This window comes from Bos javanicus, chromosome 7, assembly GCF_032452875.1.
Source record: "Bos javanicus breed banteng chromosome 7, ARS-OSU_banteng_1.0, whole genome shotgun sequence".
NCBI lineage: Eukaryota > Metazoa > Chordata > Mammalia > Artiodactyla > Bovidae > Bos > Bos javanicus.
Genome location: NC_083874.1, coordinates 4,112,556 through 4,127,873, shown reverse-complemented (window position 1 = coordinate 4,127,873; position 15,318 = coordinate 4,112,556). Strand labels below are relative to the sequence as shown.

At 52.2% G+C, this 15,318-nt stretch overlaps 1 protein-coding gene across 2 annotated transcripts; it reads right to left on the bottom strand.

Annotated features, from left to right (window-relative positions):
• Window positions 1-560: 560 nt before the first annotated feature.
• On the bottom strand, window positions 561-14,887 carry TMEM161A (transmembrane protein 161A). 2 transcript variants are annotated; one of them, XM_061421483.1, is made up of 12 exons: window positions 14,782-14,887; window positions 11,014-11,117; window positions 10,348-10,428; window positions 9,855-9,952; window positions 9,520-9,676; window positions 7,847-8,043; window positions 3,773-3,833; window positions 3,530-3,673; window positions 3,306-3,419; window positions 2,978-3,152; window positions 2,762-2,858; window positions 561-2,418 (listed from the first exon to the last, which is right to left on the bottom strand). In XM_061421483.1, exons 1-12 carry the CDS (start codon window positions 14,782-14,784, stop codon window positions 2,168-2,170), a joined length of 1,482 nt encoding a protein of 493 aa, XP_061277467.1. In that variant the 5' UTR covers window positions 14,785-14,887; the 3' UTR covers window positions 561-2,167. The 2 variants fall into 2 exon arrangements, with proteins under 2 accessions (XP_061277467.1, XP_061277468.1); XM_061421484.1 differs by having other exon boundaries at window positions 7,892-8,043.
• Window positions 14,888-15,318: the final 431 nt, after the last annotated feature.

Here is a 15,318-nt window from a genome sequence, read left to right as displayed (position 1 = left end):
GAGGTCCCTGAGTCTTAGAGACAGGGTCATCTTTGGGGGGAAATCTATCCCAAGATGAATAGAAACATCAGCTATTCCTGCAGAGATTGTGTCCATATACACCACGTGCCCTCGGTGTCTGAGTTTCCTATGGCCACCCTAACAGAGTACTATGGACTGAGTGGCTTCAAATAACAGAACTTAATTTTGTCAAAGTTGGAAGCCAAAGGTCCAAAATCAAAGTGTTGGCAGGTTTGGTTCTGAGGGCCAGGAGGGAGGGATGTGTTCTAGATCTGTTACTGAGTTCTGACTGACTGACTTCTTCCTGTGTCTTCCCCCTTGTCTTTGCTCTGTGCTAGTGTAAGCAGATAAGTTAGGGGCTTCCAGGAGAAAGAGAACCAGGAATGGCTCTCTTGACATAAGAGAAGCCATTTTGGCCTAAGCCACTTTGTGATCTAAGCCAGGCTGCAGTGCTTACCCTTGAACAGGTCTCAGTAATTAATGATCTTAAGGGAACAAAGGAAGGCGGGAACAGAGAAAAGGCAGTCAAACAACAGTGTAGCAATAAAGCAGAGTCCTAGTTCCGCCTCTTTAAACACATGTTTAATTGATGTTGATTTATAGTATCATATCGTGTAAGTTTCAGCTGTGCAGCACAGAATATGTATATTCTTTTTCAGATTCTTTTCCCTATAATAATATATCTTCGAGTTCTGCAGGAACTAAGGCCCCCAAGCAGGTTGAGGGTGGGATGACTGATTCTTCTGACTTCAGTCAACTAAAGCTTGGACTCTGTGGACCTGTGCCCCAGTTCTATGCTGAATTCTCCTCTGCTCAAGCCCCTTCATGAATATACGTGTACCCTGAGCTTAAAACTTCCCCAGTTTTGCTGTTCAGGGAGACGCTGCTTTGGGAAAGATCCCGAGTGTTTCCCTTCCTTGCTGAAAGCCAACAGCAGCCCTTCCTTTCGTTCATTTTCGGCTTGGTCGTGTCATTTGGCTCGACACCTGACAAGAGCTGAACCTAGTTTTCAGGTAACACAAGTTCAGGTCCAAATTTCCTCTTGTAAAAATAATTTTTTTTTCCTCTTGTAAGGATACTAGTCCTACTGGATCAGGGCCCACCCTATCAACCTCATTTTTTAAAAATTATCTGTTATTTGTTTTTTGCTGCACTGCATCTTCACTGTTGCACCCGGGCTTTCTCAATTGTGGTGAGCAGGGGCTACTCTTCATTGGGGTGGCTGTTTTTGTGGCAGAGCATGGGCTCTAAGTGCCCAGGCTCAGTAGTTGCAGCACACGGGTTTAGCTGCTCCACGACATGTGGGATCCTCTCGGACCAGGAATCAAACCTGTGTCTCCTGCACTGGCAGGTGGATTCTTAACCACTGGACCATTAGTGAAGTCTCCAACCTCATTTCAGCGTAATCACTTTTAATCCCTATCTCCAAATACAATCACATCCTGAAGTCCTGGGGGTTAGGCCCTCAACATAGGAACTGGGAGGAAGACAAAATTCAGATCATAAACACCAGCCCTTTTGATCTTCCATAATCTGACAAGTTAAAAAAAATAGCATGTCACGATTTAACACTACCTGCTTTTTTGTCTCTCCCCGGAGTCCATCTGAGATCGTTCCTTGTAAGAAGAAATCAATTCTTTTCGTGTAGTTTCCCCAGTTTATTTACTTGTTCCCGTGTCAGCTTTCTACCAGGGCTTCGCTTCTTCCTTCCAGGCCTTTGCTAAGCTCTTCCTTCATCACTCCCCTCACTCAGCGATGTAGGCCCTCCGTAGACTCTCTGGGCCCCCACCCACCCTGCCACAACATGCAGAAAGCTGCCTCCCAAACCACTTGAATCCTGTTTGATAAAAGCGGCTAGCTCCTTTATTTGTTCAGAAGAGTGCCCCCTCCGACGCCGCAGACGCCCCCTGCAGTCAAACTGGGCAAACAGCCTTCTGGGAACAGTGCCCAGCCGTGGGACCCTCTGGGGCTGGGTCTGGGGAGGCGGTTTCGAGGCAGAAGCTCAGCGTCCAAGGCTGGGCCCACGGCTCAGGCACTGTGGTGAAGGGGGAGCCGCGCAGCGGGAACTCCCGAGAGCGCCTTGCACCTGGGGACACCGAGGGGGTGAGCCGGGCCCCGCTGGCCCACGACCAAACCCGGGACCACAGGAGTGTCTGCAAGAGGGCTACTAGCCCGCCAGATGCTGGTGGAAGTACAGGCCGAAGAGGCTGGAGAGCAGTTGGCAGGCGGCGATCCACCAGATGAGAAAGGCGAGGACTCCGCGGAGGAAGAGGGGCGTGAGCAAACTGCCCAGGGCCCCGGCGATCAGGGCTGCAGTCTGCTGGGCCTCATCCTCCTCGGGGCCGACCGGGCCATTGTGGGCTGAAGGCGGGGTGGGGGACAGTGTGGGGACCGGGCCCAGGCCCCAGGAGTAGCCGCCTGCAAGAAGAGGGTAGAGGGAGGGGCGGGTGGAGGTACAGGCGGTGCTGGCCTCCGGGACCCCAGACCCCGACTGACAGTCACCCGCCCCGTCCCAGGCTCTACCCGCACCCCATCTTCGGTCCCCACTCGAGGCTTCGCCTCGCTCTCTCCAGCCTCTGCCCCCTCCCTCATTGCCAGGCCTCGCCGTCACCTTGATCCGTCACCTCGATCCATTCCGGGCCATGCCCGCCGCTCACACAGCCCATTGCAACCCCAGCCCCGAGCCCCGCCCTGATCTAACTCCAGACCCCGCCCCCTGGGCCCGCCCTACCGCGCTCCCGCCCAGGCCGGTTCTTCTCACCCAGGGTCTTCAGCAGCAGTGTGCAGTTGAGCGTGAGGATGAGCGGAGTCAAGTACTGCAGGCTCACAACCGTCACGTAGCAGTACACCCGCACCACCTGGGGGGCAGGTAGCAGTGGCTGCAGCCGGGGACCTTCACGCTCCGGGTAACCTCAGGCCCCAGGGGCCAGGGGCCCACACCCCGAGCCCCGGATTCCCTCCCCGCCATCGTTGGTACCTGCCGCTGGATCTCTCGGGCCTCGATGCGGCCGGCCTCCCGCCGCAGCTGCTCCACGCGGGCCTTGGCCAGGCACAGGTAGGCCTGCAGGTGGGGCCGGGTCACCGCCAGCCGCAGCAGGCACAGTACCACCAGCACCCAGAGGCGCAGTGAGTCGAAGGCGGAGTCAGACAGCCTGTGCCGAGAGGGGCGACGACGGGGCTAGTGAAGCCGTCCTCGGTCCCAGGACCCTCCCGCAGGACCCAGGGCTCCTCCCTTAGCCTCAGAGTACGGAGTACCCAGAGGGGGCCCCAGCTGCCCGGCCTCCCAGCCCCACTGCCATACTCACAGAGAGAAGGACGTGCGCCCCAAGGGAGCTTGGTGCAGGAAGTCCCGCGCCATGGGCTTGGTCCAGAGCCATAGGACAAACAGGGGGGACAGGAAACTGGTGTGCAGGAGGAACCTGAGGGCAAGGGCACGGAGCTGGTAGGCAAGGACACCCACCGCCCCCCTTGCACCCCGCTCCAGGCTCCCAAACCCCTCACCCCTCACCCAGCCGGTCCCCCACGTAACTGCAGCATGGGCCGGTCTTCAGACATGGTCAGTGCATCATGGTGAGTCTGGGCCAGTCGCAGGCCTGGGAAGGTGAGGAAGGCACCCAGCATGGAGCCCACCACCGCCAGCCCCACGCGGATGGCCAGCTTGACCAGGGGAAGACTGGGGGAAAGAGAGGGGTCAGGGGGCTCCTGCGGCAGGCCCGCACCCTGTGTGCAGGTCGCAGCCTGCCGCGGCTCTCCCTCCCTTCCCAGGACTCACGCCCAGTCCCAGCCTTGCATCTTCAGAAGCGGCTCCAAGTTCTGGGACATACTGTCCAGGCCTGGGGAAGACAGAAAGAGGGCGGTGTCCAGTAGGCCCCCGGGGCCCAGGGCCCGCTCTGCCTCACCTCCCAGATGTCCATTCGCTCCCCAGGTGAGAACGCACTGGTGACAGCCTGGCCCTGCGACAAGCACTGTTCCCCAGTCTTGTGCAGCTCAGGAGGATGTGCAGCCCAGGAGGATGTGCTAGGCAGACACTAGGGGACACGGGGGCACAGGGCACTGAGCCTGAGCTTCCTGGATGCTGGCGGGTCATGAAGGGCTCCACAGGAGAAAACCAACGTCCCAGGAAGAATTCTCAGTTCAGGCCCCCACATTTCCCATAGAGTAGAAGCAAATAAATATGAGCTCACAACCAAAATCACCAGACACATAAGGAAACAAATCATCAAAGTGAATCAGCAGAAGAAAAAAAAAAGATAAGCTTAAATTCCAAAGACTTCAGAAATTGGTATTATAAATTCTGTGTGAAGTGACTGAGGGAAAGTAAAAGCTGGAGTCACAGAACAGGTGACATGAAACTACCTCAGAGGACCAAGTGGATTTGCAAAGGAACCAATTAAGCTCTTCCAAAAGGAAAACATAATTACTGAAATGATACTAGAAACAGCCCAAGGAATTAACTGATGAATTGGATCTGAAGAAATCACTCAGATTCCAACTCAGAAAGACAAGAAGGTGTGAAATATGAAGGGAGATTAGGAGACAAGGAGAACACAATAGAAAATTCAATACAGGTTAAGTCAGAGTCCCAAAGCGAGAGAAGAGAGAGAATGAAGGAGAAGAGATATTGGAAGTGAATGACTGAAAAGTCTGCAGAATGCATGATACATACAAAGTATATAAAACCAGATAAATACAAAGACATCCATACCTAGACACACTGTGGTGAAACTGTGGAATACCAAACACAAAGAACTCAGAGCAGTCAGAAGTCCTACCTAAAAGGAAGGACAATTAATTTGGCAGTCACTCTCAACAGCAACAGCAGAAAAGAACAAATAGAAAGTGAAAATGTAAGATGGTAGAAACAAGGCCAAAAAGGTCAGAAATCACAATAAATGTAAGTGGATTAAACTTGAAGCTAAATGATACAGCCTGTCAGACTTGATTGTGTTTTACAGTAGACATATCTCAACATGAGGTCACTGGAAGGTTAAAAGTAAAGTACTAGTCAAAAGAAAGGTAGTACTGTAAATTTGAAAGTTGCTAAGTGAGTAGATCTTAAAATTCTCATCACAAGAAAAAAAAATCTGTAACTATGTGGGGTGATGGTTGTTAATTAGACTTATTGTGGTGATCATTTTGCAATACACACAAGTATTGAACCATGTTCTACATCTGAAACTAATATAATGTTATATGTCAATTATATCTCAATTTAGAAAGAAAGGAAGGAAGAAAGCAGCTGAAAAGACTATATTGACCCAGACAAACTAGGCTAAGATGGAAGTAAGTCAGAAGGGGTCAATACATCATGAAAAAAAATGGCTGATTTGCCAGGAAGATGTAGCATTTTTCAACCTGTAAACATCTTGTCAATTAGCTTCAAAATATATAAAGAAAACACTGACAGAACTTCAAAGAGAAATTAAGACTTCCACCATCCCAGAAGTCTGGGGCTTCCCAGGTGGCGCTAGTGGTAAAGAACCCACCTGCCACTGCAGAAGACACAAGAGAGGAGGATTCCATCCCTGGGTTGGGAAGAGCCCCTGGAGGAGGGCATGGCAACCCACTCCGGTATTCTTGCCCGGAGAATCCCACGGACAGAGAAGCCTGGAGGATTATAGTCCATAGGGTCACAGAGAGTCGGACATGACTGGAGCGACTTAGCATGGCACAGCACCATCCCAGAGGGAGATTAACCCTTTTTGTTTCTGATATAATCAGAAGATGGAAAGATGGGAATTTGAATTTATTGGACACAGAGAGGAAGAGAATATATGTTAATCAAGAATACCCAGAGCACTCTACAAGGCCAATTAATCAACAAAGGAGGCAAGAATACACAATGGGAAGAGACAGCCTCTTCAATAAATGATGCTGGGAAAACCGGACAGCTACATGCCAAAAAACCAAACTGGGTTACTTCCTCACATCATATATAAAAATAAACTCAAAATGGATTAAAGACTTGAATGTAAGCCGTGAGACCAAAAGAATCCTAGAAGAAAACATAGGTGCTACACGCTTTGACATTGGTCTTAGCAATATTTTTTGAACATGTATCTTCAGGCAAGGCAAGCAAAAGCAAAAATAAGCAAATGGGACTATATTAAACTAAAAAGATTTTGCACCGTGAAAGAAACTATCGACAAAACAAAAAGGCAGCCTACTGAATGGGAGAGGTAGATTCATGAGTATTTACATTATTTGGCTTTGTAATTTATATATCTGTTCTCATATATATATATATATATATATATATATTTACATAATTTAAAAATTGAAAGGAAGTATTGGTGATAACAAAGCTCAAGGAGTCAGCAGGGTCATGCGGGCCATGGTGAGGATTTTTATCTTTATCCAAAGACCATTAGAGTCTGGTGTTGGGCAGAACAGTGATCCAAATTATGTTTTTAAAAGATCATTCAAGAAGCAGAAAAAAAAAATCAAAACAAAAATGAGAAACTGAAAAAAAAATGTACAACTCCTATCACACATAAAGGCTGATTTCCTTAATATATGAAGAGCTCCTACAAATCAATAAAATAATGGTCAACAACCCAGTAGAAAACTGGGCAAAAGAACAAATCCTTCCCAGAAGGGAAATAGAAATGGCTCTTCAACACATGGAAAGATGCCGATCCTCACTTACATTTTCACCCATCAGATCCCCCGAGACAAAAGTGTCTGAGGAAATACATTGGCGAGGATATGGGGATATGTATGTTCACACACCTCTTTCTGATGGGCAATTTTCCAACAACATTATTAAAATTACATGTGCACTTTCTTGCACAGGGTCACAAGCAGAAGGTTGCTCCTGTGCAACACTGTTGTATAATAGCATGGCTTTGTGCAACAGCATTTAACAGGAGAAAGACTTAAATGTCCATAAATTGAGACCTAGGTAAATAATTACAGAAAATTCATAAAGTTACAAAATGCAGTATCGAATTACTGTTACTGTGTCACTGTAACATTCTATTACTGTATGTGCCATCTAGGGACAACCTCCAGTACTTATTATTTTTTTTTAAGTACAGCTAATTAACACTGTTGTGTTAATTTCAGGTATACAGCAAAGTGGTTCAGATATGTATACAAAACTCTATTCTATTTCAGATTCATTTCCACAATAGGCTATTACAAGATACTGCATATAGCTCCTTGTGCTATACAGTAAGTCCTTGTTGCTTATCTATTTTATATATAACAGTGTGTCTATGTTAATCCCAAATTCCTAACCTATCTGCCCCTCCCCATCCCCTTTGGTAACTCTAAGTTTGTTTTCTGTGCCTGTAAGGTTTTTTGTTTTTTTTTTTTGTAAATAAGTTCATTTATATCATCTTTTAAGATTCCACATATAAGTAGTATCATACACTATGTCTTCCTTTGTCTGACTTACTGCACTTAATATGATAATAATATTGTTTTTAAGAGAAAAAGACAAGGTGTAGAGCCATGTACGCTGTCTTATGTGAATAAGGCAATGTGGCACCCTAGATTTCCTCTGGGGAGGAGAACCAGTGTGGAAGGATGATTTTATTCTATATCCTCTTGTACTTTATGAATATTACTCTACATATCTATTTCCTCTCCCATATTGAATTAGAGTGGGTAAATAGTAAATCACCATGGCTGCTGGGCAGAGGACAGCCTGGGGAGCAGAAGGGCCCGGGGAAAGTCCCAGCGCAGGCCCCCATCGGTGAGAGGGGTGTCCCCTCTCCCCAAAGCCCAAGGGGGCACGCAGGTGCTGAGCACCCGCAGAGACTGCCCCGGCCCCAGGGCTCCCTCCTTCACCTTCTGCCTGGAGGTGAAAAGGCACTCACAGCCACCCTCACCAGCTTACACGAGGGAGTGATGCGGTGGCGCCCCAGGCCCCGGACGCACGCACCTGGCTCCAGGCCCAGCTCCAGCGTCTCCTCCCGCACCACCTGCACCAGCATGGCCAGCAGCAGGAAGAGGAAGGCGAAGGTGAGGCAGACGGAGCGCTCGCCTCCCTCCTCCGCGCTGAAGTACAGCCGGGTCACCGTCAGGAACACCTTGCTGCAGCAGGGCTAAGGAGGCCTCGGGTGTCTGTAGTGACCCCCCCACCCCATCCTCCAACCGCAGCCAGTGACCCCCAACTCCAGACCACAAACGTGGAAGTTCAGGTTCAGAGTCCTGGAGAGCAGGGCCGTGATAAAGAAGACAGACGCTGGGAAAGCCCAGGACACAAGGCTCACTACTCTTCAGGCCTGGGTTACCGGACAGCGAGTGAGCCCGAGCCAGGCCTCCAGCTTGGCCTCATCACACTGCCTGTGGTCAGGTAGAAATGGCCAGCACGGGCTTCCCTGGTGGTCCAGTGATTAAGAAGCCACCTGCCAATGCAGGAGGCACGATATCCTGTCTGGGAAGATCCCACATGCAATGGAGCAACTCAGCCTGTGCTCCACAACTACTGAGCCCACACTCTAGAGCCTGAGAGCCACAACGAGTGGTACCCATGTGCCTGGAGCCCGTGCTCCCCACAGGAGAAGCCCCTGCAGTGAGAAGCCCAAGCACCACAACCAAGAGTAGCCCCCGTGCTTCCCCGGTAGTACAGTGGTTACGACTCTGCCTACCAATGCTGAGGACAGGGGTTCGATCCTTGGTCTGGGAAGATCCCACAAGGCTTAAGACAATTTAGCCTGTGTACCGCAACTACTGAGCCCACGGGTTGCAAGCACTGAAGCCCTCACGCCCGAGAGCCTGTGATCCACAGCAAGAGAACCTCCTGCTCACTCATCTAGAGAGAAAAGCCCGCCTGCGACAACAAAGACCCAGCGAAGCCAAAAGTAAATACTACCAACCAAGGAAAAAGCTCTGGCCACCAACTCTCTCTTCAGGTCAAGTCTCCCTTACCCACACGGCCTCCTGGCTGCATTCACAGGTCCTGTTTCCTGCTCCTCCGAGAGGCTGCCAGAGATACAGCTTCTATCTCTAACCTCTCCTGAGAGAGACTTTCCAGAATCAGTAGTGTGGGTTTCAAGATGGGCTGCCTTTCTTCGCAACCAGGGCTTTCCAGAACCAGTGGTGTGGGTTTCAAGATGGGTTGCCTTTCTTCGCAACCCCATTCCACAAGGACACCGCCTCCAACTTGGGTCCTCAAAGTCACAGTTTCGCCTCTGTTCTCTATGCAGCTTAGTAAAGACAATTAGAGAGAGGTGTCTCTTTGCCAGCCCCTGCATCTACCCTGGCCTGTGAGCTGCTTTGACCCAGAGAATGGACAGGGATGGGGTGGACCGACTTCAGGCCAGGCATTAGGGGGCCTGCAGAGCTGCTCTAGGTGAGGAAGCCTGCTCTAACCTGGAGCAGAGATGAAGCAACCCAGCTGAAACCCGGCCAGGAAAACAAATAAAATGGCGATTGCTTTACCCCCACCGAGTTTTGGGCAGGTTTACCGCACAGCAGTTGGTAACTGATGTGCCAGTTTAGTGGGGAGAAGGAGCCTCAGATCCAGCTTCCGGGGGCCTCCACCTCCCCCAGCAGGAGAAAGGATACACAGAGAAAGCGATGGTGAGCAGACACCAGAATACGGCGATGTTGGTCTCCTTGGCTGGGCCCAGCATGTAGTAGTAGGCCTCCGTGAAGAGGTACACACCGCCTGAGTACACGGCGAAGTCCACAAACCACTGGTACTCCAGGAAGAAGCGCAGGACTGCAGAGAGCACGCCACTCAGCCCCCGGCGTAGCCCGCCCCGGAGGCCCCCACCAACTCCACCAGGGTGTGTGAGGGGGGTGGGGACCCAGCCCACTCAGCCCCCGACGTAGCCCGCCCCGGAGGCCCCCACCAACTCCACCAGGGTGTGTGGGGGGGGTGGGCACCCAGCTGTTACCAAGTGCATCGACAGCTGTGAGCGGACAGGTCTGCAGCTGGAACGGAGCGTCTCGGGGCACAGATAACGGCTTCTCCTCACTACAGCCATTGGCCCACCTGGGAGCAGGGGAGATGAGCGGGAATCGCGTCGGCAGCCTCCGTTTTCCCCTGCCCAGGGAGCCATGGGGGCATCCTCCACCCCAGCTTGGGAGGCTCTAGTGTCTAGAGGGTACCTTCACCCCAGCCTGGGTGTCCTCTGAATGCCAGGGGGTAGCCACCACCCACCACAGGGATGTCCCCGAGCAAACTTCCAATGAGCACTGGAAGCCAACGGAAGGCAAAGAGTGAAAGGCAGCGACCACCTCCTCAGCCTGGGGTGTTCCCAGTTCTCCTGGGGTGTCTCCAACTTGCCTGTGCCCAGAGCAGTGCCTGGAGGTGTGCAGGGCAGGCGCTGTGCCCTCAGGGTCTGCTCTGGAAGGGAGCCACTGACCTCAGGCTGGGAGTTCACTCACCGCTCCTTCCTGCCTCTAGGCTTCTGCTTCCCTGCCAGGGCCCGCAGCTCTTCCTCCGTAGGGTGCTTGTATCGGAAGAGACTGAAGGCAAACAGAGGCCGTCAGGAAAGCCTGGGCATGGAGGGGATCAGTGTGGTGAACCTCAAAAGCTGAGACTGCAGAGGGAAGACTGGCCCTGATAAGCCTGGGACAGGATGGGCAGGTGTCATCGAAGGTCAAAGGAAGGCGGGGGAGGTGGGCTGGGGGTCGACAGGGGAGTGCAGCAGGGGTCCTAGACACCCTAGAATCTTCTGGCTAACTCTCCTGGTGGAACTGGCATGTGAATTGTCCTGGAAAGAGAGTTCACAATTGCCCCTGGGTTTTCAAAAAGGGTCCAAGACCCAAACCCTGACAAAGAATTTTAGGAAATAAGATCTATAGGTAGAGGAGGGAGAAAGGGGAGCAGGAGTCGGGGAGCAGCTACTCCTTTGAGTGTAGAGATGGTCTCAGCGATGTGTACAATCTGTCAAAACTGATCCAACTGTGTGCTTGCAATTATTGGGTCAATTATCTCAGTAAAGTTCTTAAAAAAACCCTGGCCTTACAGGGCGTGAGGCGGGGCTGGGGAAACAAGGGGGCGGAGCCTTTGGGGTCCCGCCCACCGCCCGGGGGAGGGGCGTGGCTCACCTGCCATTGCAGAGCAGCCAGCGCGCGAAGGAGCAGTGCGGTGCCAGCCTATGCATGAGGGTGGCAGTGAGCAGGGTCACCACCAGCTGCACTCCAAGGACCGCCTGCGGGGAGGAGACGTGAAAGGCAGTGCCTGCCAGAGGGTCACAAGCTCACCTTCGAAAACCCGGCTATTTATAGAGAGACGCTGAAACTGAAGCCAGGTGGGGGAGGGAGGCCCTCCCTGGCTCCAGCTGCTACTTGGGGAAGGGTCCGAGGGTGGACTCCCAACCCTGGGAGCCCCAGCAAGGCGCGGGTCCTGGCAGGGGTGTGCGGTGGCGGAGAGCACGTGCTGGAGCAGAGACTGGGGCTCAATATCCTCCTGTGCTAAGGATTTAAGGTAACAATCTCCCTGAGCCTCAGTTTCCTCATCTGGAAATGGGGTGCTTCCTTTTTGTTTCACATACTCTCACGACCACCTCCGGGACCTACAGCGAGCCGGGCACACCCAGTGAAAGCGACTCCTCTCCCGGGGTACCGCCCCGCCCCCACCCCCCGCCACGCACCAACTGTGTCTCAGCTGAACTTCCAGCTTCACTGTTCACCCAGCTGACTCTATCCCCCACGTCTTTCTCCATCTGAAATTATCCCTGAAAATTGAAATCATCCTTTCTCCCTCTCCCCTTCCTCTGTAATCAACCAAAGAGAAAAGAGGTCTGGTCTATTTCTGGCCACTACCTGTTTCAGGATTAACACTTACACATTTGAGTGGGATGAATTTTTTTAATTAGGAATTTTCTCACCGAGTGCTACTAACAACATTTTAAACATATTTCCATATATGTTTATGGAACATAAACAAGCATAACAAATTTCCATATACTTATTTTAAAATATTTTAGAAAAAAAATTTCTAGTAATCAATCTGAAGATGGGTTTTCCTGCGTGAATGTAGTAAATAACCATTTGCTAACAGTGCTAAGTCACTCAGTCATGTTTGAATTTTTGTGACCCCATGGACTGTAGCCCACCAGGCTCCTCTGTCCCTGGGATTTCCCAGCCAAGAATACTGGAGTGGATTACCATTTCCTCGGCCAGGGGATCTTCCCGACCCAGGGATGGAACTCCCATCTTTTTTGTCTCCAGCATTGCCAGGTGGACGGAGAAGGCAATGGCACCCCACTCCAGTACTCTTGCCCGGCAAATCCCATGGACCGAGGAGCCTGGTCGGCTGCAGTCCATGGGGTCGCTAGGAGTCGGACACGACTGAGCGACTTCACTTTCACTTTTCACTTTCATGCATTGGAGAAGGAAATGGCAACCCACTCCAGTGTTCTTGCCTGGAGAATCCCAGGGACGGGGTTGCCTGGTGGGCTGCCATCTCTGGGGTCGCACAGAGTCGGACACGACTGAAGCGACTTAGCAGCAGCATTGCCAGGTGGGTTCTTTAACAGTAGCGCCATCTGGGAAGCCGGCTTGCTAATTATGTAAAATAAAGTGCTCAGGAAGGCTGTCAGCTACTATTATGGTATTAACAACTAAATGAAATAAAGATTATGTTAATGTTAAAACTAATTATTAAAATTATCCTTTAATCAGGCCCAAATAAGCTAACTTCAATAGGAAAAGCTCTAGAATGTGATGGCTATCAGGCTTAGCCCTGTAATTCAGAATGACTGTTGAGAAATTCATCTTTAAAATTAAAGGACTATTAGGATATTTTCTCTATGTTGTGACTTGTAAACTGAGACCAGGAGTATTTTTTCAGTAAGGAGGTGGGGCATCATCTTTCTGGTCTCACTGCTCACCCTTACCCCCACCCAAGTGCAGACTGGTTAGCAGGCATTAATGACCAAGAGCCCAGTGAGCCGGCTTGGAGCCCGTGGGCGGGCTCTCTGAACCACCCGCCCTTCCCGACATTCCTCGTGGACCCCGTCCTCCACTCCTCCCTAGGAAATCCAGCACCTCCTAGCAGCTGCTCTCCAGTCTCCCTAGCTCTCCAGACACCTCTCCCTTGTGACCCATCCCCTGGCAGGGTTTTAACCACCGTCACAGCCCAGCACGACTCCAGCCCACCGGCATCTCCAGCCAAGATCTCTCTGCTGAGCTCGCAGACCATGCCTCCCCCAGGCCCTTCCCTGGAGACCCCAGCACCCACCCATCCCTCCCCCGGACACGGCTCCTCCAGGCAGCCCAGGACCTTCCCAGTCTCACAAATGAACGTCCAGCTCCACTTCTCAGCCCGCAAGGCCCGGAGGACCCTGCTCGGGACCAACCTGCCTCACTGCCCAGCTCTCTCCCCCAACACCCTCTGCACCCAACCATTCGGGTCTCAGAGACACTCCCAGACCCCAAGGCTCTCCTTCGCTAACCCCATTACCCTGACACCTCTCAGGGGGGAGACCCATGGTTCAAACTGTGATCCCAGCACCTGGGAGAGGAAGAGAAGAAGAGAGAAAGAGAGGAAGAGAAGAGAAGGAAGGCATGCATCCCCCAACCTAAGGCTCCCAAGGTCCATCCAATGATGTTTCTCATGTCCCTCCCCCCACAGCTCTGGTCTTAGGGTCCACGCTCTGCAGATCTCCAAAGATCTCTGGAGCCTCCCATGACCCCATGTCCCTCCTCTGCTCAAACCCCTTCCCTAGATCAGTGATCCCAGAATCCTGCTAAGTAATATCAAATCAGTGCGGTGGGCTTCCCTGCTGGCTCAGAGGTAGAGAGTCCACCTGTCAATGAAGGAAACACAGGTTTGATTCCTGGGCAGGGAAGATCCCCTGGTGAAGGAAATAGCAACCCACTCCAGTATTCTTGCCTGGGAAATCCCATGGACAGAGGAACCTTGCAGGCTATACAGTCCATGGGGTCCCAAAAGAGTCGGACACAACTTAGCAACTCAGCAACAACATCAATGGGACTTTCCTGCATCCCATTTCAGACAGCCCTTCCCCTCACCTCCTACAACGTCCCACACCCTGGAATGACCTCCTCTTTCACCAACCCCTTTCATCAATGCTCTTACTTCAGACCCACCTCCAACACCCCACCTCAGGGACGCCCCCTACTGCAGGCAAGGTCAGGCCCCTTTCCCAGCCCCTCCAGTCTGTCGCTGCCTCTGCCCAGTCCTAGGGACTGGGGTCCGGGGTGGGGCCTCCGCCCTCACCCGACACCAGCCTTGCCCACAGAGGCCAGGATAATGAAGAATAAACTGAATGGGTTGGACCCAGAACCACATGAGACCTGAGGGTTCCAACTGTTCTCTCTCCAATTCTGGGACCCTCGCCGGCCCAGAGCCCACCTTGAGCCCTTCAGCATGGCCCTCCCCCCTCAGGATTCTCCCTGGTCCTTCAGCACACCCCATACCCCGAGGGATCCCAGATGGACCCTGTCGGTGCGTCCCCACGCTCCTGCAGGACACCATGCCCAGAGTGGGCCCCAGTTGGACCCCAGATCTCCCTTGCAGGGCTCCGAAGGTGTTCAGAACTCCAGCACCCTCCAAGGGACGGCCCCTCAGCAGGACCCCAGGCCCCTAGAAGGCACCCCAGGGACTTGTCAGAAGCCCAGAACTCTCAAGGCCTTCCAGTTCCCTTGCACAACCCGGACCCCCTCATTGATCGCGGAGCGAGACCTAACCCCAGAGAGGGAAACACAGCCCTCTCAGAGCGATCCCGAGTCCCTCAGAGCCCTCAGTCCCCACAGAGGGATCTCTGTCTCCTCGGTGTTTCTCTGGACTCCCCCATGGCGGAATCCGTAGCCTTTCAGGGGGCCGCATGCTAAGAGTTGCGGGCTTACCATGTTGCGGACTGGAGCGCGGCGCGGGTACCCCTGGGCCTGGAGCTCAGAGAGCTCAGCGCGGAACTCGACCGATCAGAACCCGATTTTGGTCTGACAAGCAGCCCATCCAACCAATAGTCAGGCTTGGAGCCGGGGCAAATCGCGAGGACCAGGAGTCACTCGCATTGCTTGGCGGAAGTTGTAGTTTAAAGATGTTTGACGCGCTCCGATCGGGGCTCTGGGACCCGAGAGAGACCACTGTTTCTGAGACCCAGTCTCCTCACCTGCACCTATTTCGCAGGTTTAAAGCGAATATACTTATTCATCAAGTCGCCGTCTCCCGCTAGAGAGTTCGGAGCGTAGAACTCCAATGATCAAGAACATTGGGTGACCCCCACTGACTGTTCAGACTGAATTTAGAGCCCTCTGCCTGACTTCAGTCTGCTGCCAACACTATGTACTCACAATAGTACAGCTAGCCACCAGCCCTGCTTTCTTGTGTCTTCCCGGCAACCCTTTATTTCATCTGGCAAAAGCCTTATTCATCTCTGGTTG